Source organism: Elgaria multicarinata, chromosome 22 (assembly GCF_023053635.1).
Source record: "Elgaria multicarinata webbii isolate HBS135686 ecotype San Diego chromosome 22, rElgMul1.1.pri, whole genome shotgun sequence".
NCBI lineage: Eukaryota > Metazoa > Chordata > Lepidosauria > Squamata > Anguidae > Elgaria > Elgaria multicarinata.
Window position 1 is genome coordinate 6766217 of NC_086192.1, and position 27206 is coordinate 6793422.

The 27206-nt window shown below is 47.8% G+C and overlaps 1 protein-coding gene across 14 annotated transcripts in view; it reads left to right on the forward strand.

The window, feature by feature from the left end:
* Positions 1-27206, forward strand: part of MSI2 (musashi RNA binding protein 2) — a 529178-nt gene that overhangs the window by 470974 nt on the left and 30998 nt on the right. For 11 of the 14 annotated variants that reach the window (XM_063146636.1, XM_063146638.1, XM_063146640.1 and 8 more), the window contains one exon: positions 4380-4442. The exons of the other annotated variants lie outside the window; for them this stretch is intronic. In XM_063146636.1, coding sequence (XP_063002706.1) covers positions 4380-4442 — 63 coding nt within the window. The remainder of the gene's footprint in view (positions 1-4379; positions 4443-27206) is intronic. 14 annotated transcript variants of the gene reach the window in all.

The window sequence follows — 27206 nt, forward strand, 5'->3', positions numbered from 1 at the left end:
GTTTGAATTACATGAGTGTTTGATTATTTCTGCTCTTAATCTTGGCAAGAGTAAATCACATTTATAGATACTGTGATGGGTTGTAATTTCCTGAGATTGTAAGATGTTCCTCTTGCATTCCATTAAAGTAAGTTTGCCTGTTTAGCGAATTGGCGCTCATGACCATTAATGAAGTTATCCACATTAAATACGGCGCACTAAACCAGAGAACAGGGGCCTTGTGTCGGTATTCCATATACTTAAATACGCTGTGTTATCCACGGAGCCTGCCCAGGGCCCCAAGACTATGTTTCACCCTAGGCGACCTCCCTTCAAGCAACTCCTGTGATCATTTGCGGCTGCTGTACGGTTAGGTGTGCAAATGCCCAGAAAGTGATGTGCAAGAATAAAAACAGAGTCGCAGGTTGACCTCGGATAGGGTCGCAGGTTGACATTGAGCTGTATCTCAGCTCAGCCTACCTCACAGGCTGGTTGTTAGGACAAAATTGGGATCGGACCCATGGATGCTGACCTGATCTCCTTTGAGGAAAGCCAGGATTTACTTATTTTTAAAGTGAGAAAGCAATAAATGGTTCTGGGCTGCCCCCAGGGGACGTGCTGTGTACTGTCCAGGGCAGGGGTGCAAAACCTCAGATCCAGGGGTCAAATCTGGACTACCTGGGGTCCCAATCCAGCCCTCCCAGGTTCCCCAGGTGTCTGCACCCCCTTCCACTAGCTGCACGCCCTTTCCCTGATCATCGGTTGTTGGGTGCTTTTGTGCACTCCCCTGCCCCCCCCCCCCCGCCCCATTCTAACACCTTGAAATGCCTCTCCTGAGGCGTGGACGCTGGCCGGAAGAGCTCTAAGCCGAAATAAGCTGGTATTTTTGGCCTTCCGGCCCTTAATCACCACCCACCACAGGAAAGCAACCCACCCACCCGAGAGTCGCTCCGAAATTTAATTTGGCCCTCGGGCTGAGAGAGGCTCAGCACCTCTGCTCTAGGGTGGTTAAAACAATAACCTTTGGAGAAGAGCTGCCAGGGTCAAAAAATATTGGCCTCTCTCAAAGTGTCCAAGCGTGTGTTTCCCCGTCCGCTGCGCTGACCCAACTTGGCATCGTGGCGCCCAGAAGGCAGAGGTGTCATGCAGGCAGGCCTGGATGAGTGGCACCAGGGAAAATCTCCCCAACTCCCCCTTCCTTTAGCTCATGAAATTCGCTCCAATAGGACCCTCTGTTTCATTTCCCCTCGCCCACCTCCTCTGTGGTCCGAGGCGGCCATTGGGGCCCTATCCCGATGGCAAGAAAACCTGGTAGCGTAGGGCCGCGTCTCTAAGCGGACGCATTGGACAGAGGACACTTCCCCAACCTGGTGCCCTCCAGGTGTGTTAGACCCCCATCGTTCTCAGCCAGCACGACTTCAACTCCCATCATTCCCAGCTTGAGGGGAGCTGCAGACCAATACATCTGGAAGGCACCAGGTTGGAGAAAGCCAGAACAGGGGACCTCCTGTAAACCGCCCAGAGAGCTTCGGCTATGGGGCGGTATATAAATGTAATAAATCAAATCAAATCAATCCTCCCCCACTGCAGCCAACACAGGGTTCCCTGTTGACACGCTGGAAGCGGTTTGGCTCCCGCCCCTCTTTCCTTCCCATCCAGCCCCTCCAACCTTGGTGACCAGTCACCACCAGTGCTGAAGCGCAGGCCGGATCCCCCTTGCCCAGAGCAGGAATGGGATGAGCCTCTTTGAGGGAATGTTCAGCGGGGTGCCCGCGTGCGCATGTGTGTCAAAGGACAGCCGGAGGTCGCTCTGCATTTATTTACCTGGAATCTTTTTCTTTTCTCCAACAGCCTTATTACCATATTTAAATGCAAGTATGTCTCTCTTAATTGATATTTTACAGTAGCTTAGAGACACTTTAGCCTCTAACTTCCGCTGTCCAATTTCCCCCTGGTAGCAATACATGTAGCTACGGTGATAGAACTAGAGTTAGCAGGCTTGTAGTTGGCTCAGTTCTTTGGATCTCTCTCTCTCTCTCTCTCTCTCTCTCTCTCTCTCTCTCTCTCTCTCTCGTCTTTTGCATTTCCAGTCCTCATATATTGTAGTCTGAATGCCAGATTATGAGCTGCTGAATCGATCGCTCTGAAGTGTGCCCTTTCTCTTGTCGCCCCGATCGGAATGGGCGGTTGCAATGCAGAGCTGGGCAACGTCTCCGCAGCCCACCTCAGGTTAACTTGGAAACCACCCGAATTCTTTGACGAGAAATCGGAGGAACCCGAGTCATTTTCCCGAACCTGGAGCTCAGAGAAAGGATTGCTCGGTCCGCCAAACATGCTCCCCGCTTTCCTTTCCTTAATGTTGAGGGTGCGACAGGGGCCAGAACAGCAACGGAAAGGCATGGGGGGACAAGAGGAGGCGGAGGCGCGTCCCCCCCTTTCCGCTCTTTCTCCCCCAAATGATGGGCAATAGGGGACCAGGGCGGACGTAGTACTGCAGTGGGCTGCTTCTGCCATTATTCAATCAAAGCTGCTCCGTTAGATGGAAGACGGTGGTTATAAATTTGCTCCAGGGGAGAAATAGAAGGCCTGGATGCTTCAAGCAATAGAACGGCGTCTCCCGCGCTGCTCTGTGCCCCAGAATGCTGTGACCCAGCACATCGGGACGGGGTGACCGCCTGCATGCGGGGTGGGGGGTTCCGCCTCGCTTCCACCCCCACCACCCCCGCACGCCTCTGCCGCTGGTCCTGCCGCAGTTTCAGCCTTAAAAAGGAGGGGGAGCGTGTTCTTCTTCTGCTCAGAATTTAATCTGAACCGGGGAAGAAAGTCGGGGCTGTAAAAGCTCCCTTCTCGTGTGAGGTGGGCTTTTCTGAGACGCCAGGTTCCCTTTCTGAGCTCAGAGGACATCACCAACGCAGGACGGAGCGCCTTTCCACCCGACCCCTGTCTCCGCAGCCACAGATAATCCTTGGCTGCCCATCCCTTATTGCTTTTGCCCCCAAAGGAGAGGCAGGGCACCATTTCTGAACGTTACTCCTCCCTTGGTGTAGGCCTCGCCACAAACTTCGCCCCCTTTCTCCCAGCCTGCCCTGTCCAGGCCTAAATCCCAGAGCGGGGACCAAGATCAACTCCGGATTTGTGCCTTCTTTGGGGGGGGGGCTCCCACATCAGCACCCCACCACCATCCAGTAGGCTTAACTGTTAGCAGCCTCATCTGATGAGCACCATGTGCCCAGGTCTGGGCAAACCATTGTTTTAATTTCCTGGTATGCCCCGATGTAGGCTCACTCCAGGGCATTGTGTACATTTGGAATGGTGAGTGGTGCACGCGCGCCCCTACTCATTGGAGTGCAAGAAATGCATTTGATGTGGGGCAGGAGCTGTCTGAATGTTCTCTATGTACTGGGGCTGTTGGAGGATCCGACGTCTATAATAAACGGGGTGTACAGCTTGAGAAGGGTTGACGCCTGCTCCTTCACCTGCCTTGGCTTGCCCCACGCATGACGCCAGGCGCTTTTCCGCCCCGACATCAGCCTTCCCCCAGCTGCTTCAGTCCAGATGTTTTGGACCTCAACGCCTATCATTCACAACCAGCATGGCCATTCGCAACCCTGGGACAATAGGCGTTGCGGTCCAACGTGTCTGGAGGGCACCGGCCTGGGGAAGGCGGCCCCGGAGTCGCACGGACTCCCGGTTGGACCCAGGGGCTTCGTTCGTACGCCATCTCCCGCGAAAACCCACTGCTCCTTTGGTTTTGGGCGCGGAAAACAAGAGTTGAGTTGAAGAGAACGTGAAGCGCTGCCTCTGCTTCTTCCGTGGAGCAGGGAGGGGGGAACACGTACAGTCACGGCTGTGCTGGCGTCCTGCATCACTCCCTGGTTTGTGATGGGAGAGGCATCAACTATAGCCAAGGAAGCCCTCTCTCCAGATGATGGAATTGGAGCCCTAGTCCAGCCTTCCCCAACCTGGTTGCCTCTAGATGCGTTGGACATAATAGATGTGGTCCAACACATCTAGAGGAAACTGGGTTGGGGGGAGGCTGGACTAGGGCTCCCCGATGGTGTGGCTTGGCTCTTAGAGTGCATTTGGTCCTAGATGCTTTGGTCCTAGATGGCCTCCTTCCAGTTTGCAGGGCTGGCAGGAACCCACGGCAAGTCCAGCATGGGCTGCGCACAGCTGCTCTTTGGAAGGGGGACTGTCTCCTTGAAAGCACCTTGACTCGAAGAACCCCCAGAACCCCTCCCCTTCCAATGCAAAACCCGCAAGCCAGGCGGACACCGCTGCGCCTGCCATGCGCCCACTACAGGTTGCGCCCTTCACCTGCCCCGCTCCTTGCGGCCGGCGTGATGCTGGCTGTCCGTTGCATCTTTCCTCTTACCCTTCTTGTTTCTCCCCATGGCCAGGTTTCCCGGCAGCAGCCTACGGACCTGTAGCAGCGGCGGCAGTGGCGGCAGCAAGAGGATCAGGTAGGGGGGGCCGTGGTAGAGGCGGCTACAGGGCATACCCTCAGAATTGCAGGGCCAGGTAAAAGCTCTGCCAGGATTCTATGTGGCTGCAGCTGTCCATCACGCTCTCTGGTTTTCCTCGCACTTCTCCCTGGGTGGGACACAAAACCAAATACGACAAGCAAGAGGCCATGAGTCTCGGTGCAGTGAGGAAGGGCGTAAGACCGAAAGAGCTTTTTAAAGCACAAGGAGCTGTAAGGTGGACCTTTTATTTAAAATGAAATTGGGAAGGACTATCGACGTTTTCATTTCTCAACAGTTTGCACTAGGCTAACAATGCATCTTTCCTCCCCGGTTAAAGCCTGCATCGCCAGCTTTAAAGTTTGGAATGGATGTAGCATTACTCTGAGAGATGCTCCAATCCAAAACGCAGTTATTTAGAAATCCATGAATCTGTGAAAATCAGCAAGGATGACTAATCATGGATTCAGGACCAGGCTGTAAGACACTGTGTCCAGACTTGATCTGTGTATGGTACCATAGCAAATAACATAATAGATCAGCTGTTTTTTTCAGTGACTTGGTTATTGATATAGCTCATTCATGTATTTGACAAGTATTTTGAAAAACTGAATTGCAGAGTGTTTTTTCTTTGTCACTTAAAACTGTGGCAGTCCAAATCTGGCTAATGTGGGTGAGTCCAATGTGGCTTTGCCTTGTCACCCACCATAATCAGGCAGCAGGAACGGTACTGCAGAGATATATCCAAGGATCCTAGGGAAATAGTTCTCCCCAGTCATGCCAAGCGAGAATTAGAGATGCGTAACCATGGTTTGAAATGATGCCTTATCTGACAAAACCATAATTTTGCAAGCGGCCAGCAACCCAGTACAATGTAGGTTTACAAACCATGGTTTGTGCTAACCATGGTTTGAAATTATGCCTGATCTGACAAAACCATAATTTTGCAAGTGGCCAGCAACCCAGTACAAAGTAGGTTTACAAACCATGGTTTGTGCTAACCATGGTTTGCTGACAACTGAATTGTCAAACCATGGCCACTGCTCCACCCCCACAGGGTGTGGCGTGCTGGAGATGGAAGTGAGGGGAGGAATTTATAATTTGAGTGTGCAGCGGATTGAAGATGACAGCAGACAAGGAACCCTAAACCATGGTCTGCTTGTTTGTTTAGAAGTTCAACCCATAGTTTGGGTTCTTAACTTTGGCTAGCATAAACATACAGCATGTTTAAATTGTGCTGTAGTGAGAAGACAATTGCAGGTTTTTAAATTTGTTTTCAATCATTTTTAGGCCAGCTTTAAGGGTAAAAACCGTCCCACAGTGCAATCTGGAACCTAAATCAATGAACATTACACCCAGGATAAATCAGAACGGCTCTGCCAAAGACCCTAACCTTTTCCAGGCATCTTTTTTAAAAACAACAACACCTTTGAGCCAGGATAGTTTCAGCTTTTGTTACCTGCTGCAAACTCTTGACTCTCGTTTTTCACGAGAAACATTAATTCTTTTCTTTTTGTGTCCACCTATAAAGAGCTCTGCTCCCTTCCAAACCCCAGAGCTCCTCCTGTTAGAGGAGGGAATTAAGTCGTTACCTTATCAATTTAGGAAAATGTGGAATTTGCACTTTGGCATAACTGAGCGTTTGATTTAATCATGAGTGGGCTGTTAAGACGTACCAGTGCCTCTCCTTTTGGGCTGTGTTTGCTTGTTAGCAACTCTGAACCCTCAAGCCGGAGCAAGGACAAAGGGCAGACTTGCTGCTTTTCAGTGGGTTTAACGGCTCCCCAATCTATCTTGCTTGCTCATCTCTGTATCCTGTCTTGTGCGTTCATCCGGCCGTTTGTTCTTGCTCATTTTAAGTGGGTCATTGGATGATGGGGGGACGGGACAATTGGAGACCAGCCTCTTGAGCCCAAATTCCCCCTGCCAGATTTGTACACGATGAGACATATAGCAAAGAACTTGGCGGTAACTGTTTTATTCAGCTCTCTCATGATGATGGCCATTGGGGTGGAACTTCTACACGCGTACTTAGGCTAGGCCTCTTCAGTCCAACACCAGAAAAAGAAAAGAAAAGAGGGAAAAAAAGCTCCCCGAATTGGAAAGGGCTACCAAGCAAGCCTTAACCACCCCCAGCAGACTTTGGGGAACAGACTGGATTCTTTAGGATCCAAAGTTAGACGCTTGGAGAACTCCGTTCCATGCAAACTGGCACTGTTTCTGGGGCTACAAAGGATCATCTGTAGCAGTTGAATGTTGTGGTATTTAAGGGAAATCCAGGGCGCGGTTGGGGTGCGGGAGACACGCTAAGTAACAACGGGAATATTATTTTTCCTTTCCCTTTTTTCCTTCTCCTTTTCTGCCTTAAAAAAAAAGAAAAAGAAAGATCTCATCTATTATTATTTGAGGAAGAATGGACAATTTTCCACGTCCTTTCCCCATACTTCCACCCCCTCCCCGCCCCCCGCCAATTCGGCTCGAGTCTTATTTTAAACGCAGATGACGAGTTTTCCCATAGAAAAGCTCAGGGTTCCACCAGATTAGCGCTGACCTTCCTTGACGTCCCGTTTTAATTAGAGTACTGTCGGGTGTCCGTTGAAACTGAACCGAGCATTAGCCAATTTCTCTGCTTGATATCATTTGGTTTTTAGTTCATTTCATTTCTTAATTTTTTTATTTGTTTCTTTGTTTTAAAAAGAACAAATTAACACGTGATACAAAACTAAATCTAACCCAAGATTAACACCGACGTACCTGGCAAGTTTAAAGAGCCGTAGGGTTGCCCTGCGTAAGCCTTCGGGGGTTTTCAAAATATCTCGGCCTACGCAGACCCACCCCCAAAAGTCTGTCGAGGGTGAAGAAAGTGTGCCGTGATGTACAGAAGTGGTTTCCATTTATAAGGAAGCCTCTTTGGCTGCAGGGTGGCGGTCCATTTGCTACCATTTCCACCAAAGGGGACCAGCATTGATAGTGAAGTGTATTCAGGAGCAATGGAATATTCTCAGCTTCATGTTAATGGGGCTCCGGACTGATTCATTACAGGAGGTGGGAAATGACAAATGGAAGTAATTGCCTTCAATTTTTTGTTGATTAGAGCAATATTACTCCGGGCACACATGGAAGGTCACAGAAGTGACTACTAAGCGAAGTCACAGTTGTATGCTAAGGTGTGTGAAAGTTTACTATCTGAACAGAAAGACACCCATTCAATTCAGCGAACGCTTTTGAGAGGATATCCCCTGCAGAGGATATTATCATGTGGAAGGGGGTTCTTCACACCTGAAGGGAGTGTGAATGCTAGGAACTATCCTCTAAGCTTAATTAGCCTAACAAAGCAACTAAATGGATGTTTCCCTCTGTCCCCGACAGGCTTTTACTGGACTCCTCCTTCAGGAAGGGTCTTCAAGCTGTGACCTCTGGCGAGTGGCCTAGCGGACCGCCTTCGACCTTCTCTCCACAAAGCCGGCTTGATCCTGCAGTGGACTCTGGGATCTGTCGATCCCGATGCTCCCTTCCCCTCTGACAAAGACTTTCTCAGGGGCGGGGAGGAGAGGGAAGTTGATTGCTGAGCCTGGGCCTCCTGTCTGATAAGCTCCTGGGAAGATTCCTCCTTGACTCCTGGAGGGTCTTGGAGAGATGCCCCTGAGTGTAGCCTTAGTGCATGCCCTGTTCATGGATCTCTAGATTGGAGTCAAAACCATCTTACTTCCTGTGAGTGAGAACCATTCTGTCCCCCTTGCCATGGCAAACCGCCTTGCACATGCAGGGGCAATCGTGCATTCGTGAAAATCTATTTCCAAAGGCAGATGGCCCCTCTCTGACCAGAGCCCATGCTTTTCTTGTGGGTGAAGAGACATGAAAATCCCAGCATTAGATGTCTCCGAGTTGGGCCCTATATATATACTTTTGGCCCCCACTCAACTGAGTCGTGTCTCTCATCAATACTACAGGAGTGACCGTGTGTGGTATTTTAGCCAAGACACTGTTGGTAAGGAAATTACGGCTCTCCATACAAGCCAGGCTTTCCGGCCCCCTTCACAACATTTTTACTTACCCTTGATGCTATTTTTAATGAATCAGGGCTGGAGTCACATTGATATGACAATCTGCATTTTGTAACAAACTCCCCCGAGGCAGTTTCACTATCAATGCCACATTTCCCTCTCGATTGGCAGATTCCCCATTCAGTTTGATGGAGGTGGCAGCTCTGTGTATAAACTTTTTTTGGAGGGGGGGGCATGTTTCCAAAAGGGAGCCATGAGTGCCTCAGAACCCTTCCCTGGCAAGATGTCATTCTATTGGGGTGGTGATTTCCCCTGGCATACTTTAAGCATCAATGTTTTGGGGTTTCTTCTAGTCCGTGGAATGGGTGCGTGACTTGCTCCTGCCCCACGTATCCAAGGTCATGTGTAGGGCAAGTGGTCCATGCAGAGTTCTGTAAAACACAACGGCCTCCATCCTTCCACGTTGGGCTGTTATGCATACAGGCCTCCACGCGGAGCACCCACCTCGCACGTTACTTAGGTGGGTGGTGGTGGGTGGCACATCTCCACGCCTCCACTCCATGAACCGCATCCGGGGGGGGGGGCGGGGGCACGCTTCCTTGGAAGTGCCGTTAGCTTCTTTGTTTCACTTGGGGAAAAGCGAAGTTGTAGGGCTTCATTTGGAATTTTGAAGAACGCGCCATGAGTTGGCCAAAGATGATGCCGCCCGGCTGCAGGGAGGCACCAAGCCCATGAGCCACTGTGCTCAGCACAAAGCAGGGACACCCGAAAGCGAAGGGACCACAGGATCCGTCCTTTGCTCCCCGTCACCTTGGCCACAGTGCCACGCCTTCTTCCATCCCAAGCTCCACAATTCCTTACTGTCCTTTATACTTGCCGGCTGTAACGAATCTCCTAACGTGAGCTACTGACCCTGATGGTGAGTGTGAGCAGTTATGTTCTTGTTGTTTTCTCTCTTGCTTGGTTTTCTCTCTTGCTGTGAGAGAGGGGGTCTCTGAGGCACCCTTTCCGGCCTCTCTTACACTGGGACGTGCACTCCTCTCAAACAATCTTCTGAGCACGCTCAGCGGGAAGGTTTGTCCACAACTATTAATCCTCTCTCTGTGTCCAGCTTCTTGTTAGTAGCAGCTGGCTGCATGTTTTTTTTGCTTGTTCAGATGAAACGGTTCAAGAAACGACTCATATCCAACTCTTGAAAAATGTCTCTCTCTCTCTCTCTCTCTCTCTCTCTCTCTCTCTCTCTTTCTTTTTTTTAAATTATTATTACGATTATTTATTTTGTTTGCTTTATTTTAGTACACTTTCTCTCTTTGGTTTTCTCTATTACTTTCCCTTACTTGATAAAACGAAACACTTGTCGTTTGTAAAACATCTCACATTCCCCCCTTGCCTGTTCTTAGAGTGTTTTGTATCTGTGGGACTGAACTAAATGCATGCACTTGTAGTAGTCGTTACTGGTAGCAGTAGACGTAGTTGTAGAACATGCATTGTTGAGTTGATATTATAGGTTATTGTCGACTCGAAAGAGCATGGCAGTCAAAAGTGCAGTCGTGTTTTGATTGGAAGAGTAGGCCTACCTGTATAGAGCTGTGCTAAATACCTGGATCCATAGTACAACGTCCATTCATTCCCAAACTTGGGCCTAACAAATTCAACTCGGCACATCTTTCTGCGAGAGCCCTCTGCGCTCTGGTGGCGGTGGCCAATTGACCATGGGTAAAGGCTCTTCTATTTTGCCTTTCGTTATAAAAGAAAAAAAGTGATGGCGTTTTAATTCTGAATACACTTACCTTTGAGCAGTTCCCCCTGAAGTCGATGGGAGTTACTCATATGTAAGTGTCTTAATGTTCGAGGCCAAGTTTTCATTTCCACAAGCATTGCACCATCATGGCTTCCTGTAGACGTGAACCGTTTTGATATTCCGCACTAGCGTTCCGCATCCTTTTTGGAGGCCTTAAGCCAGGCCGGCAGACCAGGAAAGCCGCTCACGGGAAGGCACACTGGGTGGCTGTCAGATGACGCTGAGGCACAAGGGAATTGGTTTTAGATCCTGAAAGGCAAATTGGGCGACCGCATAAAAGCAGCACTTGTCACAACTTGTATTCGATCCCCCTTGACGAATTCCAGGAGATTCTTTTTTCTAAAAAGTATGGCTGAACATTTCATTAACCGCCAATATTAGGTTTCCCGTGACGAGTTTCATCATCCACCATTGAGCCAGCAAACGTCTTTTACAATTTTTTTTTCTCATTTGTTTCCTTTTTTCTTTCCTTTTCTTTTTCTGCACCCAGTTTTCCGTACTCAGCTTCTCAACATCGTTTTCCAAATGAGTAGCAATGGATAGGGTTGGCGGCTGGTAATTCAAGTCCTGAATGCCACATTACGTTTGGTTGGTGGCGGCTGCTGTTTTGTTAGCGCATATCCTGCTGAGGGATATATAGTGTACAGCTCCCCTTCCATCCACCTCAACATCTTGCCTCAAGACGCATTGCTGGTTTTGAGCACATTCAGTTTACTGAGCATGCTCAGTCTAGACCAGCCTTCCTCAACCTGGGGCGCTCCAGATGTGTTGGACTGCATCTCCCAGAATGCCCCAGCCAGCGGCTGGGGCATTCTGGGAGTTGTAGTCCAACACATCTGGAGCGCCCCAGGTTGAGGAAGGCTGGTCTAGACTGTTAATGAGAGCCCTTGACTCAGCATATGTTACGGAAAGAAACAAACATACCTACAACATCATTTCAGTGTGTAATTAAGAATGAGTATATCTATCTCTTCTAACACACCTCCAAAATGTGTTGACCTACATGACAAGCACATACCACTCCTTCGTTCTGCTTCCATTATTGCTACCATGGAGCTATCTATAGATCTTATGCACTGGAGGTATGAATACATAACATGCCCCCTTAAGTAGCAATCTACCACGAGAAATGGGGCCCACTGTTTAATGTGTGAAGCAGGCAAATTAGATCGGAAACGTATCTAAAACTTAGCGGAGCGGAAAATTGCACGGGAAGTCACAATCCGCGCCGTACGCTTAATTCCAGTACTTTCAAATATTTAGTTGTGCCGTTAAGCACCTCTCTTGTTTGCAAATTGCCGCAATTAAAAAGAAAAGACTGGTGCAGCAGTTGGGCATGTGTACACGGAGTGATGGTGCCACATGTTGAAACAGTTTAGATGGCCACTTGGATTCCAGGGTGGTTGCCTAGAAGGAACCTTGAATGCTTAAAATAAATTACTTAACTGTCTAGGTCTTGTACTCTCAAAAGCCAGAGTAACAAGCAGCACTTCCATCCAGACTTTGGAAAGGCCGATAATTTCAGTAACTGCAGAGCTGATGCAACTGAAAGTGAAAATCTGATGTATGAGACGCACCTACTCATTTTGACTCTAGACTGTGGCGAAAAGAAGTAGTCTGTTGATACACCTGCTTGCCTGGCCGGCAGGGTGAAACCGGAAAGGCTGTATCACCGACTCCCCCACCCCCCCGAACCTGGCACCCTTTCAGATGTGTTGAAGTACAACTTTAATCATCCCCACCTGTGGCCAGGGAAGATGGGAGTTATGGTCCAACATATCTAGAAGGTGCCAGGTTGGGGAAGGCATGTTTTGGCTATAGGTTCCGAGAAACCAGGTTATCCGTTAGACAGACTGTTGCGCCAAGACTCCAGTCCTCTCTCTGCCATAAAACTCCCATGCAGAATCGAGGTCCCCTTTTTAATTTTGGCCATGTTAACTCTAAAGTAACAACCTTTAAGAAAGGGGTCTTCAACCTTTGAAGACCGAGAAACATGGCTTCATTTTTGCACCTTAATTTTGTGTGGCAGTGATGCTGCCAGTAAGGCCAAGCTGCGACCCAGTAGTGGGTCTCAACCCACCAGTCGAAGACCAATGCTTTAAAATATGGCTTGACATCTGTGAATGGAAAGAGCTACTCAAGAGCTACATAGTGCAGCACATAGACTGTTAGTATGGTATATGGCCATTACTAGTAGCTGTTAATGCAGATAGGATGGAACAGCTGTGTTTAAAAACAGAGAGCTTAGCACTGGTGGTATAGCAGCCTCCTTGCTTTCTTCCAAACTTCCCTGCCTATATTATGCAAACATATCAAAACTACTGTATACAGAGTTGGATAACTGGCCCATCTAACGTGATTACTGGCTGCAGTGGGGGTAGGCAACTTGAAGCCCTCCTAGTGCTTTGGACTGTAACTCCCATGGGCCCCAGTGCTTGTAGGAGTTGTAGTCCAAAGAATCTATCTCTGGTCTACACTTGGGCAGAGCCTCCAAGTCCTTGAAGTGGACAATGGCGGAGATTGAGGACTTTCCATTGTAATTTGCTCTGCAACAAGCAGAGTCAGCTGATTGGTCCGTCTACCTCATCTGACGAGCACCTGTCCTCCAAGGTCTTAAGCAGCCCTGAGAAATGGATGCTGCTTTACAATCTACTCCAGCCCCGCCCCCTCAAAATCTGGCCTGCTTCAGTGGGGTTGGTCTATAACTCCTATCATTCCCAGCCAGGGCAGACTACAACTCCCGTCCTTCATCCAGTCTAACACATCTGGAAGGCACCATGTTGGGGGAGGCTGACCTACACAGACTGGCAGCAGCTCTCCAGGGCTTCAATCACGGGTCTATCCAAACCCTGCCTGGAGCTTCTGCATGCAGAACATGGACTCTGATGTCTGTTGTGCCTGACAGTGGCTTTCCAAGGTCTGGGCAGAGACGTTTCCCAGCCCTGCTACCCAGGACGCTTTTAGCTGGGATGGAATACATTGCTATGCATGTATACAGGCGTCCTTTGGGCTGCATTGATCAGAAAGCTTTGCATTGGGTTGGTCCCTTAAATAATACATAGTCTACAAGGAACTGTCTAAGGCAGCTTCCTCCATTCAGTGCCCGAAAAAGGTGCCGTGGGAAGTCAGCTTTGGCAATCTTCTTTAAGGATGGGTGCTTGTGTGAGAATTTCTAAATCACCTCTGGGGAATTGGTCTGGTGCAGTAGTTCATGGATTCCATTCCTCAATCAATCAATCTTCTGTTTAAAAGGATGGTAGCATGGCAATGTAAGCCTTGAGCATATGTTGGTAGAGAAAAATATAAATTCGTGTTGTCACTAGGCTCTTTGTGAAAGATGCAGAGAGAGCAGAAATTCCTAGAGCTACTGGTCTCCGCCATCCTGTGCTACGTACTATTACTCTCCTATGTCGCTCTTTCAAGAAGGACTAAAAGTAGAAAGATGTCCACCCGCCTTCTGGAGCCCATCATTGATCAATGATCATTTGAAAAGCTCCCATTACAGACGTTGGGTACCTGTGAGTGTCTCCTACGATGCCCAGCTGCACCGCGTCCGTTTGTCTTCTTCGACCCGTTGAAGCGCCGTCTCTCCTGCCGAGCACTCTGAGGTTCTCTGTAAATCTGTAATTGTCAGACCTCGCCACGGCCACGTTTTGACCCCAGCTGGAGTCATTTCACTCGATTCTATTGTGGGGAAAATATATCAGCTTTTAATCACTTATTTTGTAATAGAAAATCCAGGGCACTTGATAAATCATCTCCAGCGCAATTAGTGACCAGCTCAGGAGTGCAGACTTAAGTACAGTATAAGTTAATCTTTAATGAATGTAGTCGCTAACTTTTAATGGTCTTCTCAATCAGCGGAATCATTTTCGATGGGCAAACACTCTTGCGCGGAACCCGCTCTGACTTGCAGGGTGCCTCATTTCACGCACTCCACATCCTCCTGAATGGCCCTGAGCCAAACAGACCAATCATGCACTGAAGGTTCTTTCACTCCATGAATGAATTTTACTCCACCCTTGGCAAACCTTGGGACACCCGCTCGACACAACTCGTTTCTCCCTTGGTGGAGCACGGCGCTGAAGAGGGAGGTCTTCACTTCTTCCTTCCTACCGTTGTTACCGGTTTTTCCACTTATAGCCGTCCCAAGAGGGCACTGGTCCTCCCAAAAGCTATTCCGGCATTTCTTAAGAGAAGATTCTACCCGAAACAGGCGTGGACAGATGCAAAGTGGCAGAGAGCCTGGGTAATTCAGCAGGTCAGGTGTTGGGTCCAGATGTCAAATTCGGATCTCTACCAGAAGGATTGGCCAACGGGATGTCTGAAGACTTGCAAATGAAACCTGAGCAGGTCAGATTGGAAACCATGGCGAAGTGGCCTTGAGTTGTTCAAAGAGCAAGTTGGTGCAGGAACGATGGAATTCACTACCATAGGATGCAGTGATGACCACTAGTTTGGATAACTTTAAAAAGGGACTAAACAAATTCTTGTGGGAGAAGGCTACCAATGACAACTAGTCCTGATGGCTACATGCTGCCTCCAGTAGTAGGTCTATGTACAGCAGTTACATAGGGAACATCAGTGGGATGGTGCTATTGCGGCCATGTCCTACTTCTGGGCTTCACACAGGCAGCTAGTGGGTTCCGAGATGGACCCTTGGTCTGATCCAGCAGCGCTCTTTCGTTCTTCATCCATCCATCCATTCATTTCATTTATTACATTTTTATACCAACCCACAGTCTAGTCCTCTCTGGGCAAAAATCGTATGTTCCTATGTTTTAAGTGTAGATAGATGAAGGCACAGATTGGTGTTTCCTTAGGTTGAAAATAAGCTGCCCTTCCCTCGTGAATTTGCTGTAAAGATGGGATAGAAAACGTCTCAAAAGTTTTACGTGTGCAACGACTCATTTCTCCAAGAAGCACGGCTCACGGTCCTCTGCTCTCCTCAGTATGCATCAGACAGCTGCCTGTCTGACTGTGACCAATTGCTCATTTTTCTGTGTATTTCACTCTAGCAATTCTAGAGCTTTTAATTGAAGCCACTGGTGGTTCCCACACATTTTATAGGGTATTTTTCTTCCTCGGGAAGGTCTTTTCTCACTCAGGAACTATTAGTTTGGTCCCTCTGCCAGCTAAAGGCCTGTCAACAGGGGAGTGGGGAAGACAGCGTGTCCCGGTCCTTTCTCCAGCCCCGGTCCCCTCCTGTTTATCCTTTGCCATGAGAAAATGCTTAGAAGAACGTAAGAAGAGTCACAGAATCATAAAATCATAGAAGAGTAGAGTTGGAAGGGGCCTCTAAGGCCATCGAGTCTGACCCCCTGCTCAGTGCAGGAATCCACCTTAAAGCAGATTGAACCAAGTCTTGCTGGATTGAACCCAAGGTCCATCTAGTCCAACCTCTTGTTCCCCACGGTGGCCAACAAGATGGCCCCAGGAGGCCCACTGGCAAATAGCCCTTTCCGGCTCTTGCTAATGAGAGGGGTGCTGCCTTGGAACTTAGGAGTCACCTGCAGCCATAATGACTAGTAGCCATGCATAGATTATCCTCCGTTATAAATATCTGCTGCTGCTGCAGTTGTTTTAATGGATTGAAATGACCCACATGACAGGGAAACCGGCCACAAAAACCAGGGTATTTTTAGTGCTTCATTTGTCTCTGGGTGCAGCTGCCTTTCCTGTTTGATATGAGATAATGTACTTGGTCAGTTGACAGAATAAAGCTTACTTGGTCCACTTGAAGTGTGGTGTAGTGGCTAAGGTGTTGGACTGGGAGTCGGGAGATCTGGGTTCTAGTCCCCACACGGCCATGGAAGCCCACCGGGTGACTTTGGGCCAGTCACAGACTCTCTCAGCCCAACCTACCTCACAGGGTTGTTGTTGTGAGGGAAACATGGAGAGGAGGAGGATTATGTATGCCGCCTTGGGTTCCTTGGAGGAAAAAAGGTGGGATACAAATGTAATAAATTAAGTGTTCAAAGCACATCACATACTTTATCTCACTCATCTTGACAACAACCCTGTAAGGTAGGTCAGCATTATTATCTCCCCCTCCCCAATCCCTTGCAGTGGCCAATCTTAATTGCAGGTTGTCCTAATGTTTCCCTTCGAAGACCCATTAAACTGTAGTGGGAAGTTTAGAATCGAGATGATTCCATTAAGAATGGTTTCCAGTTGTCGCCCTCTTTGACTGCGTGAACCGCTTTGAGAACTTCACACTGAAAAGTATATGAATATTCTAAATAAATATATAACGGTACGTCATACATAAATCACAATGTATTTCAAAATGTGAACGGCCTCTTAAAGCCACGACCTGATAATGACCATTGAGACCTAAACTTAAGTCCTAAGTCTTGGGCTTTATTTCAATTTGCCTCTTTTTCCCAGTTGTTACACAAAAGGCCTCAATTTCAAATAGAACAGGAGTGAGGGCCCGTTAATGTGCTACAGCGGGAGGCCAGAGTTTCAGTTGCCATAGCAATGGAGTTCGGCTCATTTGTTTTGTAGATGAATAATTACTACGCAATTAGAGCAGGCTAAAAATAAAGGGTCCCTTTCTTCCCATTCACTCATTAATATTAATAAAAGGCCTGTCCAGGCTGTGGTAAACAATTAATGCAAATCTGGTCGCCAGTGGTGAAAAGGTAGCGGCTGAAGCCTTATGCTGAACGGGGAGCGGAAAAAAGTCAGCGAGGTGATTTCATTCCTTCCGGTTAAAAAAAAAAGCAAAATGATTCAGAAGCGTTTCTGTCTTGGAGTAAGGCGACTCGTCGCTCTGCTTTTAGTAGAAGCGATAGCTGGAGATAGGAAAAGTGGTGGACGTGGAGTTGTCCGTGAGGAAAGAGAAAGGTTAAGATTGAAGTCCAAACCTCTGAAGTTGTGCAAATCTTGAGTTAGCCCCAGAAAAATTCAGGTGCGAAGTATGCATCTTCCTAGACCGGAATCAACAGCAGAGCACTATCTAGAATGGGAGATAATTTATTTTGGCATTTGAAGGAAAGGAACCTAGTCTGAGGTTTTAGGAAGATCTTAGAGGGAAGTGCTGAGTTCTTTTCCCGCTGCAGAGGGGTTCTGTGGGGAGGAATCCCTTCTCCTAGTCTGCATTCTTGCCAAAAGCGAACATTATTATTATTATTTTTATTGTAATGTGCTTGTGGACTAATTGGCTAAGCTTCTGTGGCATCACAGAACGGTCAGTTACTAAGGGAGTTTAGCAGTTTGCAATCCCGCTTCTGTGTGGGAAGGGATAGTTGTCACTTTGGCTGGGATCAGTAGCAGGACTGAGAATTGGGAAGAGGCCCCTGGAAGCTCAGAGTAGACAATGGGCTGAGAAAGAGAAACCTGAGGGAAGGATAGATTGGGAAGAAGACGAGAGGGAAATGGCAGAGGAGGCAAGGAATTGAGGAAAGGCTCTCAAGAAATGTAATGGGTCAAGGTCAAAGAGGGCTGCCTGCTATTTGAGCATGCTAGTCAAGGGGAAGGAGGGTTAAAAGAAGTGCGCCCAAAGAGGCACGGAGAAGAAAAGCAGGACTTGGGTGTGTGTGAAATGAGTCATGGAGATATGATGTTGAAGAAAGGAGGAACGGAGGATAAAATAGGACTGAGGCAAAAGCTCTTACAAGGCCTAGGGAAGGTCAGAAGGGGCTGCGCCTTATTGGGGAGAAGGAAGATCGAGGCGGCTGGAGAGGTTATAGGGTTGCTCCATCTTGAGTTTCGGCCTCAGCAGGGAACTCTGCTCGGTGGCTTCTCTCCAGCATTCTTGCTTGGCAAGTTGAAGGGGCAGCGAGAGTCAAAAGAGTGGGGGAGGAGGGCTGGGTGTCACATGTTGGTTGAACTAACCAGCCAGCTGTTCAGCTGCAAAGCTTCTCCTATAGCATCATCAACCAGCAGCCTCTCCTCAGTAGCTTTTTCGGAGCTTCCTTCACGTTATCATCTTTGCCCTTCCGGTCCCCTCTGCCACTCGTGTGTCGATGACTCCACCCTGGAGCATAAAGACTATCCTCTGCCTTGAGGGTTCTGTAATGTCCTCATAATGAGCCTTCCCAGAGCGATCATGGAATGTTCCATGTAACTAAGACAGTGATGTCATGAGACTCTTGGACTACAGGTGGCCATCCGTATGGTTCAGAGTTCCCATAGGTGGGATCCCGTAGAGGAAAAAAAGCAGACAGATTGCTTTGTGGACACCTGGCAGTAATAATCAACCTCGCAAAGGTCTGGAGCATACCAACTACCGTATTTTGCTGCCTGCTGACCCGGTGAAGCCATTAATTGGGAAGAGACGTCTTTGAAGCGGCCTGGGCCTCTCCCAGCATCTGTTGTGCCTTTCTCCAGAAGTCCACTTTTTTTTTTTTAATCACTGCTGGATACTACTGCAGGCCATCAACTCATTTGTGATAAGCTTCTGTGTTAAAGATTATGGAGTCTCTTGATGCTTTATTGACTTCATCTTGATCAGTGAGATATTCATCTGTTCAATGGACAAATATTGATAGTATTCCTTACTCCTCTTTTACTCATTGGAAGAGCTACTTGGGTTGCTCCCAAGTGAAAGTCTGTCAGTGGGGAGCAGATGCTATTTTGTGGCTTCAAGGGAGTGGATGGGTGACTAGTGCTACGCACAGAGCTGCACTAAGTTGAGCAGCCTTGCTTTCCTTTGCTGTCAGCGGAAAGCGGTAAAATGCTACAGAGTTGAGAGAGAAGGTAACACAATGAGATGGGAGGCCCAGCGTTCAAGGATTAGAACATCGGCCGAAGGACTAAGGAGGCAAAAGGGAAGGGAACGTAGGAAGTGCTGTCAGACCATTTACCATCAAGCCCGGTATTGTCCATGTCAACTGGCAGCGGTTTCAGACAAGAGTCCTACCTGGAGTTGTTGGGATTGAACCTAGGACCTTCTGTGTGCAAAGCATCCACTCTACCACTGAGGGTAGGCAACCAATGATTGATGTCAGGGTCAAAGGATCTCTAACCCACTGGGTCAGCAAAGAAGAAAAGAATGTGCTACAGATCCCAGAAGGTTCTGTTGTACCATTTCCCACAGGGTGGAGAGGTCTTCTTCAGTGCAATTCCCAGGTCCTTGCTTATGTTATTAACCATTGTGTTGAAGCAGTTCCCAGTAGTTCTAATAGAAAGTGGTATGGCATTCTGGGTTGACTTTTCCTTTCTATCCCATGAACCAATATGGGTGACCAGGCTGATTTGAATAGTCCACCATGACGTTGTCTTGTAACCTTCAGCCTCTACATTCATCCAAAGCAGAATTTGTGTGCTCCCAATTCTCCAAAACCAAAGGGTTTTCCAAGGGGCGGCAGGACAGTGCCTGCCCTCCAAAACTATTTTAAAAAAGGAGAAAAATGTAGCACAGTCTTCGTAAGGTCGGCATTTGTTTGTTGTTAAGGATCTAATTAGAAGCATGAGAGGGAGCGGACGGGCTGCTTGCTTGGCTAATTAGTGACATGCACGAAGACCACTTTGAACTTCAAGGACACAGAGCTATTAGCACTTACATCAAAAATGGATTAAACTTCGGTGCTTTTATAATGATTAAAGATGAGCCCCTCAAGTGGAAACTCTTTTGTCAAATGCTGCAAGAAGAAACGGCTCCCTGATTGCAGATTCTCTTGGCGAAGCCTTGCACATCCCTCCCTCCCCCCCCCCCGGTGCGTGACGGCCTCGGCCCCGTGCAAGAGCGACGCTGCGTTTAATTCGTGATTTTTGATTACGCTATAAATATTGATCTCTCGCAAAACCTCGCTGCTCAGATGAGAAATGTGTTTATTTGCTACCGTGAACAGTTGCAGGGCTTGAAGAGATGATTTCAGTAGATTTTGGTTGGTGCGTGCGTCTTTTCTTCTTTTTTAATAATTGGCGCATGTCAAGTATTTCGTTAATGTGTCCACAATCACTTGTCGACAGTCACCTTTACACTGAGCTAAAAGCTTTGTTAATGGTGCGCTTGTTGCTAATAGAGTTATGGTCTTGGGATGGCAGCTAACTTAGAGATGAAATGCCCCAGTTTTACTAGATTAAAGTGTGTTAATACCCCAGTGCTCCAACTATCTGGCATTGCAAATCAGCATTTTCCTTAAACCTCCACTTCACTGCAATTCCTTTGTCCTCAGCAGAGCTTTGGGAAATGCTAAGCGTTCTCTATTTTAGGACAAAGTCTCTTGAGAATAACTTATCATCATTATGAATCATAGAATAGCAGAGTTGGAAGGGGCCTACAAGGCCATCGAGTCCAACCCCCTGCTCAATGCAGGAATCCACCCTAAAGCATCCCTGACAGACGGTTATCCAGCTGCCTCTTGAAGGCCTCTAGTGTGGGAGAGCCCACAACCTCCCTAGGTAACTGGTTCCATTGTCGTACTGGATGTCCTGATGTCCAGCTGGAATCTGGCTTCCTTTAACTTGAGCCCGTTATTCCGTGTCCTGCATTCTGGGAGGATCGAGAAGAGATCCTGGCCCTCCTCTGTGTGACAACCTTTTAAGTATTTGAAGAGTGCTATCATATCATGAGCCTTGGCCCCAGTTCAGAGGTGCATGTTAGACAAGCCATGGACTTTAACCATCTTCTCTTTGTTCTCTTAAGTCTTCATCCTGTCCTGTAGATCACTGTTGATAAGACCGGGCAACCTGCAAAGTGGCTATCGTTGGCCATTTCCACAGTTCATTAGCTCTTTCCTTACACAACTTTTCCTCCGGTCAGCCATATCTTTGAGCTGTGCTCACCAGGGGTATTCCATGGTCCTGGATTGAGACGCCACAGATGTTCCTTCACCCCTCTGTCCCATGTATCCATCCTTTTGCTGATGCTACAAATGCAACTGAAAACACACCCGTCTGACCATATTGTGCCAGAATGGATGTATTGTATTTCCGCTGCATCCCGTGAACGTTTGAGTTGCATTGATTTCAGTGGGATTTGATCTTGCAGAACCGTCACTGGCTGGCATCCGTATTTCACAAAACAGGATGCTGAAGCCAGGACATTGCAGCTCCTTTTAATACCTGCCATGGGGATTTGGCCGCTCCAAACGTATCCGACTATCTCTTGAGATGTATCATGAATCTGGCTGCACAATGGATGTCTGAGCTACATTTCGCCTCCCTGGTGATTATGCTACCCAGTTTAGGTACCTAAAGTGATCGATACATTCCAACGCTTACAAAGGAATGTTCTAACCTTTTCTGCAGACTCTGAAATCCGTATGATCTTCATCTTGTACAAAGCACCAATAGCTTTTCCCCAAGATCAGGGCCATGGATGTAACACAATAATTTGAGGTCACAGGAGGCTGCAGGCATGATGGAGGTGGATTTTAAGTGAAGGCAATATGAGAAGGGCTTGAGCACACAGTCTTGTTCTTCTGATTTGCTCGGATGCCCTGCCCTGCAGTGCTAACGGAACACCTTATGCTGCTGTTTGGCTCATATTGCTATTGCGAAAAACCGCTCCGAGATGAGCAAATCTATTTCCAAAGAGGTGGTGGACTACCTTCAAAGAGTGCGTTCAGAAGTGGAACGTGGGGAATCCTCTGATATTGCACGACACCTGTGTGAGAAATGACTTAGCAGAGGCCTGTGATGTGCGCTACGGCATTGCCTGCTATTTAGGGAGCGACCGGGTTTCAATCTTAATCCCAGAAAAACATCTTCAGGTTTTCATTTCATTATTTTTAAAAAGGACGTCTTGCCTCTTGGGGCAGTGTTTTATTTCCACATTTAGATTCTCTTCATTGTGCAATTAATTGCTTCACAGCCTTTCTGGTCAGAATCATTGCATTGAAAGCATCACCAAACCTACAACTTCCCTTTCACAACACTGAGCCCTCTGGCTTAGGAACGCCCGTCCAGCCTCATGCTTATAATTCCAGTTCTGCAGGTCACTTGGCTAAAGCTGTATGAACCCAATCTCAAATCAAAATAATACAAATTTGGACCAAGCTTATGGTCTGAAAACAGACATGATGCAGCGACATTGCTGAAGCTATGGAAGGTTGCGACTGGTCAGTGCTTGAACAGGAGACTGCCTGGGAACCCTACATCAATTTCCCCGCATTCTGTTGAAGAAAAACGGTCAGAAATAAATAACATTCCATCAGTCTTGCACCCTCTTTACGTCAGGCCTGATAGTATAGAATGCATCTTCCTAGAGACGAAAGGCCTGTCTGTGTGTAAGTCATTTCAAATATAAAAACAGTGCCTACATCATGTCATGGAATAGTGCTTCGTAATAAGTGACTTCTGGGAGTTTTCTGGGTGTTGTGACCAGATTGTTCGTAGTGGATGTCGAGAGAAAAAATATGGTGCAGTTTTCCTAAGTCCTAATCAAGGAAACCTCTGATGCGGTTGCTGGAGTCTTACTTAGCAATAGTTCCTCACTTACACCAGACTTATTACAGATTGTAAGCCTATGCGGCAGGGTCTTGCTATTTACTGTTTTACTCTGTACAGCACCATGTACATTGATGGTGCTATATAAATAAATAAATAAATAAATAAATAAAAATAATAATAATAATAATAATAATAATAATAATAATAATAATAATAATAGTTTACAGTTCAATTCAGGGAACCTGTCTGGAATTTGAAGAAGCTGTTCATTGCACTGGCCCTATAAGCCAGGCCAATCTTCTCCAACTTGGTGCCCTCCAGATGTGTTGGACTGCAACTCCCATCATCCCAGGTTGACTGGGGATGATGGGAGTTGCAGTCCAACACATCTGGAGGGCACCAGATTGGAGAAGGCTGGTTTACCAGCTAGAGTAAATCATCCAGGAATGGGAAGGACTTTCTTCCTCAAGTATATGCTTCCATTTTTAAAATGTAAACTTGAAAATGTGAAGATTCCTCACTTGCTCCGCCCCAAAAGTATCAACTTTTGATCATGAAATCTCGGTTTGCAAAGACACCCCTCTTCTCTCCGCCCATCAGTGTGACGTGTCATGGCGCTGTACTTCTGACACCGGCTATGTCGATGGGAATTGTAACGCAAATTCTATAAATCATTTGCAAGTAGCTATGTAAATGATTCATACAGCGATTCATAGTTGTATCTTTCCGGCTTGTGACATACTTCTCGTGCGGCCATCAGTATTGAAAAAGTCACCCGCCCGTACCTTAATAAGTTATAAGAAACTCTAGATATTGCTTATGGTCATTAGTAGCTCTTGCAGTCAGTGGGGAAATACATAACGTTTCAGTGCCATTCGCTTACCAGTTTGGTGAGAGGCCAGCTACTCTAGCCTATCTGTATACAAGGCCTCCTCTTTGCTTACTCTCTGGGAGAAACACAGGTTGGTTTCTTCGCCATATTCAGGGTACCTCCTGGCTTGTAGCTGCTTTTTTCCTTGCATGCTGTAAATTTAGTTGTTGTTCTTCTTCTTGTTGTTGTTTTTCCTATGCTTTAACGTTTGGCTCACAGCACTATTGGATTCTAGGGGTGTGCACGGACCCCCCGCTCCGCTTCACTTGCAGATCCGCCATTTTTCGGAGCGGGTCGCTCCGCCCCGCCCCCGCTCCGCCCACTTCCGCTCCGCTCCGCCCGGAGCTCCGGATCGGATCCGGAGCTCCGTTTTTGCCCCCCCATAGGCTTGCATTGAAAGCTAAAAAAGTAAACAACTTTTTTTCCGTTGAAGTTAGAAACCTCACGTTTGGCACCATGACACCTCATGGGCGTATACACACACACGCCAAGTTTCAAGGCAATCCCATCATCCCCTGATTTTTGGCGAATTTTTGAAAATCGGGCACCCCATTCACACCCCTTGGGATAGCTCCGTCAATTTGCATGTTACAAACCTCAAACTCGGCACCAGGGCAGCTTATCCATGTGTCCACATGCACGCCAAGTTGCAAGCAAATCCCATCATCCCCTGATTTTTGGCGCGGCTCTACCCTCTAACGCACCTCCCATAACCCTAATTCACACCCCTTTAGATAGCTCCGTCAATTTGCACGTTAGAAACCTCAAACTCAGCACCATGATAGCTTATCCACGTGTCCACATGCACGCCAAGTTTCAAGGCAATCCCATCATCCCCTGATTTTTGGGGAATTTATGAAAATCGGGCACCCCATTCACACCCCTTGGGATAGCTCCGTCAATTTGCATGTTAGAAACCTCAAACTCGGCACCAGGAGAGCTTATCCATGTGTCCACATGCACGCCAAGTTGCAAGCAAATCCCATCATCCCCTGATTTTTGGCATGGCTTAACTCACCCCAAATTGTCCCATTCTACAACTACGTCAATTTGCACGTTAGAAACCTCAAACTCAGCACCATGATAGCTTATCCACGTGTCCACATGCACGCCAAGTTTCAAGGCAATCCCATCATCCCCTGATTTTTGGGGAATTTATGAAAATCGGGCACCCCATTCACACCCCTTGGGATAGCTCCGTCAATTTGCATGTTAGAAACCTCAAACTCGGCACCAGGAGAGCTTATCCATGTGTCCACATGCACGCCAAGTTGCAAGCAAATCCCATCATCCCCTGATTTTTGGCGCGGCTTAAACTTTTTAACTCACCCCAAATCAAGTCCCATTCTACAACTACGTCAATTTGCACGTTAGAAACCTATCCTTTGGTCCCATGACAGCTTACCCATGTGTCCCCATGGACACCAAGTTTCAAGGCAATCCCATCATCCCCTGATGTTAGGGGAACTTTTGAAATTTGAACACTCCAGTATGTCAGGGATTTAAAGTTGCAATTGCAGACAGCTCAATGGGGCCAGTTCCAAGGCAATCCCAACATGCCACGAGATAACCCTAAATCTTCTGGCACATTTGAAAAAGGGATTATTGAATTTGATAAAGTCTAAGTGAGCGCAGGAAGGACTTCTCCCCTTAGTCAAAGCAAGACACATACACCATCGCTGCAAGGCGGGAAGGGGAGAATTATTATTATTATTATTATTTATTTATATAGCACCATCAATGGAAAGCAGGCAGGCAGCATGCATTGTAGTGCCGCAAGGATGGCTTGAGCACTAACGCATAGCAAACCAACCCATAAGTGGGCGCAAAGTGAGGCAAAGATGGCTGGTTGTTTCTTTCTAAGCCAGCAGTTACGCCTTGAGGGGCACAGAGGAGGACGATTGGGAGCAAACCAGGCACCAGGCGGGCAGAGAGGCAGGCAGAGTAGGCGAGGAGTCAGTCCTGGCAGATGCCCCACCACAGCAGCACCCCGGGGGAGGCGGGCAGGCAGGCAGGCAGGCTGCGGGCATTTCTGGGGGCACAAGGAAGTGATGGCTGGTTTCTAAGCCAGCATTGCAGTTAGTCACGCATTGCAAACGCAAACCATCCCAGCGAGTCGGTCACCGAGGAGGACAGGCTAGCAGAGGGGCAGGCAGAGTGACATGTCATAGATCTAGTATTGGGGAGGAGTCAGTCCCGGCAGATGCCCCAACACAGTAGCACCCTGGGTGGGCATTGGAAAACGCCATCTTGTGGGTCAATACTTCCCCCACCCCATGTCCTGCAGGGTTGCCTGCCTAACCCTTGTGGGGATGGGAGATGGAGAGCTTAGAGTGGCAGTGCCAGCAGCAGCCTTCGGCTTTCCCCTGGAACCAGTCGCCTTGCCCGCCTCTTTCCCCAGCAAGATCGCCTGGTGCTGCCTATGAAGATGCATCTTCATGCTGCTGGTTCCATAATGCCCTGTCGATGAACCCCTGCTTAGGCTGAGTTTGCAGTGGCGACAGACAGCAAAGCGGGGATCCGCTCCCAACTCAAAGTGGTCCCACACGATGCTTGTCTTTCGTTTCTGTGGTGACACCACCAATTGCCCGCCTGAGCTCTCTGGTGTTGCCACAGAAACAGGGGTGTGGGATGAGACTGGGGAGAGAGCCTCGGCCTGCTGCTGCTCCTCCTCAGCCCCCACATCCTGGAGGCCCACCGCCTCCTCCTCCTCCCCCCCCTCCACTGTGCTGAGGACCTCGTCTAGGTCCATCAGCGGGCTCGTGGGCTGAAAGGAGAATGAAGGAGTTGGGGATACTCCTCCTCCTCTAATGGCACTGCTGCCACGTGCCTCTTGCAAACGGGCACTTTTCCCATTCCCACCCTCAAAAAGAGAACGCCGGGCACAAGTTGCAGAAGAGAGTGGCTCTGCCTGCTGCTTGTCCTGCTTCTGTTTTGGAGCAGTCAGCCAAGGAGTTGCCCGTTTGAGTTTCACAGGAGGAGAGGAAGCCCTGCTGGCAGACTGAGCCTTGCTGCTTTCAGCACGCCTGCTTTCTCTTTTCATGATGACTAACAAAATATTAATACTACTAATACTATGTATAAGGTACTACTAAGAATATGTATAAGAAGAATATAATATGTTTAAATGTAGGGAAATGGGACAAGAACAATAAAATATACTACTACTAATATGTATGAGAATATACTACTAAGAATATCTACAAGAATATAATAATATGTTTTAGAATATTACTAATAAATGTAGGGAAATGGGACAAAAAGTGTGTGTATGCTTTCAAAAGAAAGCTTTCACAAAAGCAGAACAGTCAGGCTTTAATACAGGGAAGGGGGGGGCAACCAACCCAACCACACACTCCAAAATTCAAAAATAAAGTTTATATTAAATCAAAGTAAGGGGAAAACACAGGGCAAACTAAGCTACAAGTCAGAAAGAAGCAAACAAACACACACACGCGCCAAACTAAACCTATATTAAATTAATCTATCTCCAAAGCAGGAGCACTAGCTAAGTAAGTGTTCCCTCCACGAACGCCAACCCACAAAGAGACACAAAACAGAAAGTTCTCAGGGTGGGTCTGCCTTAGTCCCCCCTCCAACGCTGGGATTGGAGGAGGATGCTTTCTGAGGAGATGAATTCTCATCAGGATTGGGAGTTGAATGTGCCTGTCATCGCTTCCAAAAAAATAATAATAATAAAAAAAAAAAACCCAAACCCCGATTTTTAAAAAAATATTGCACGT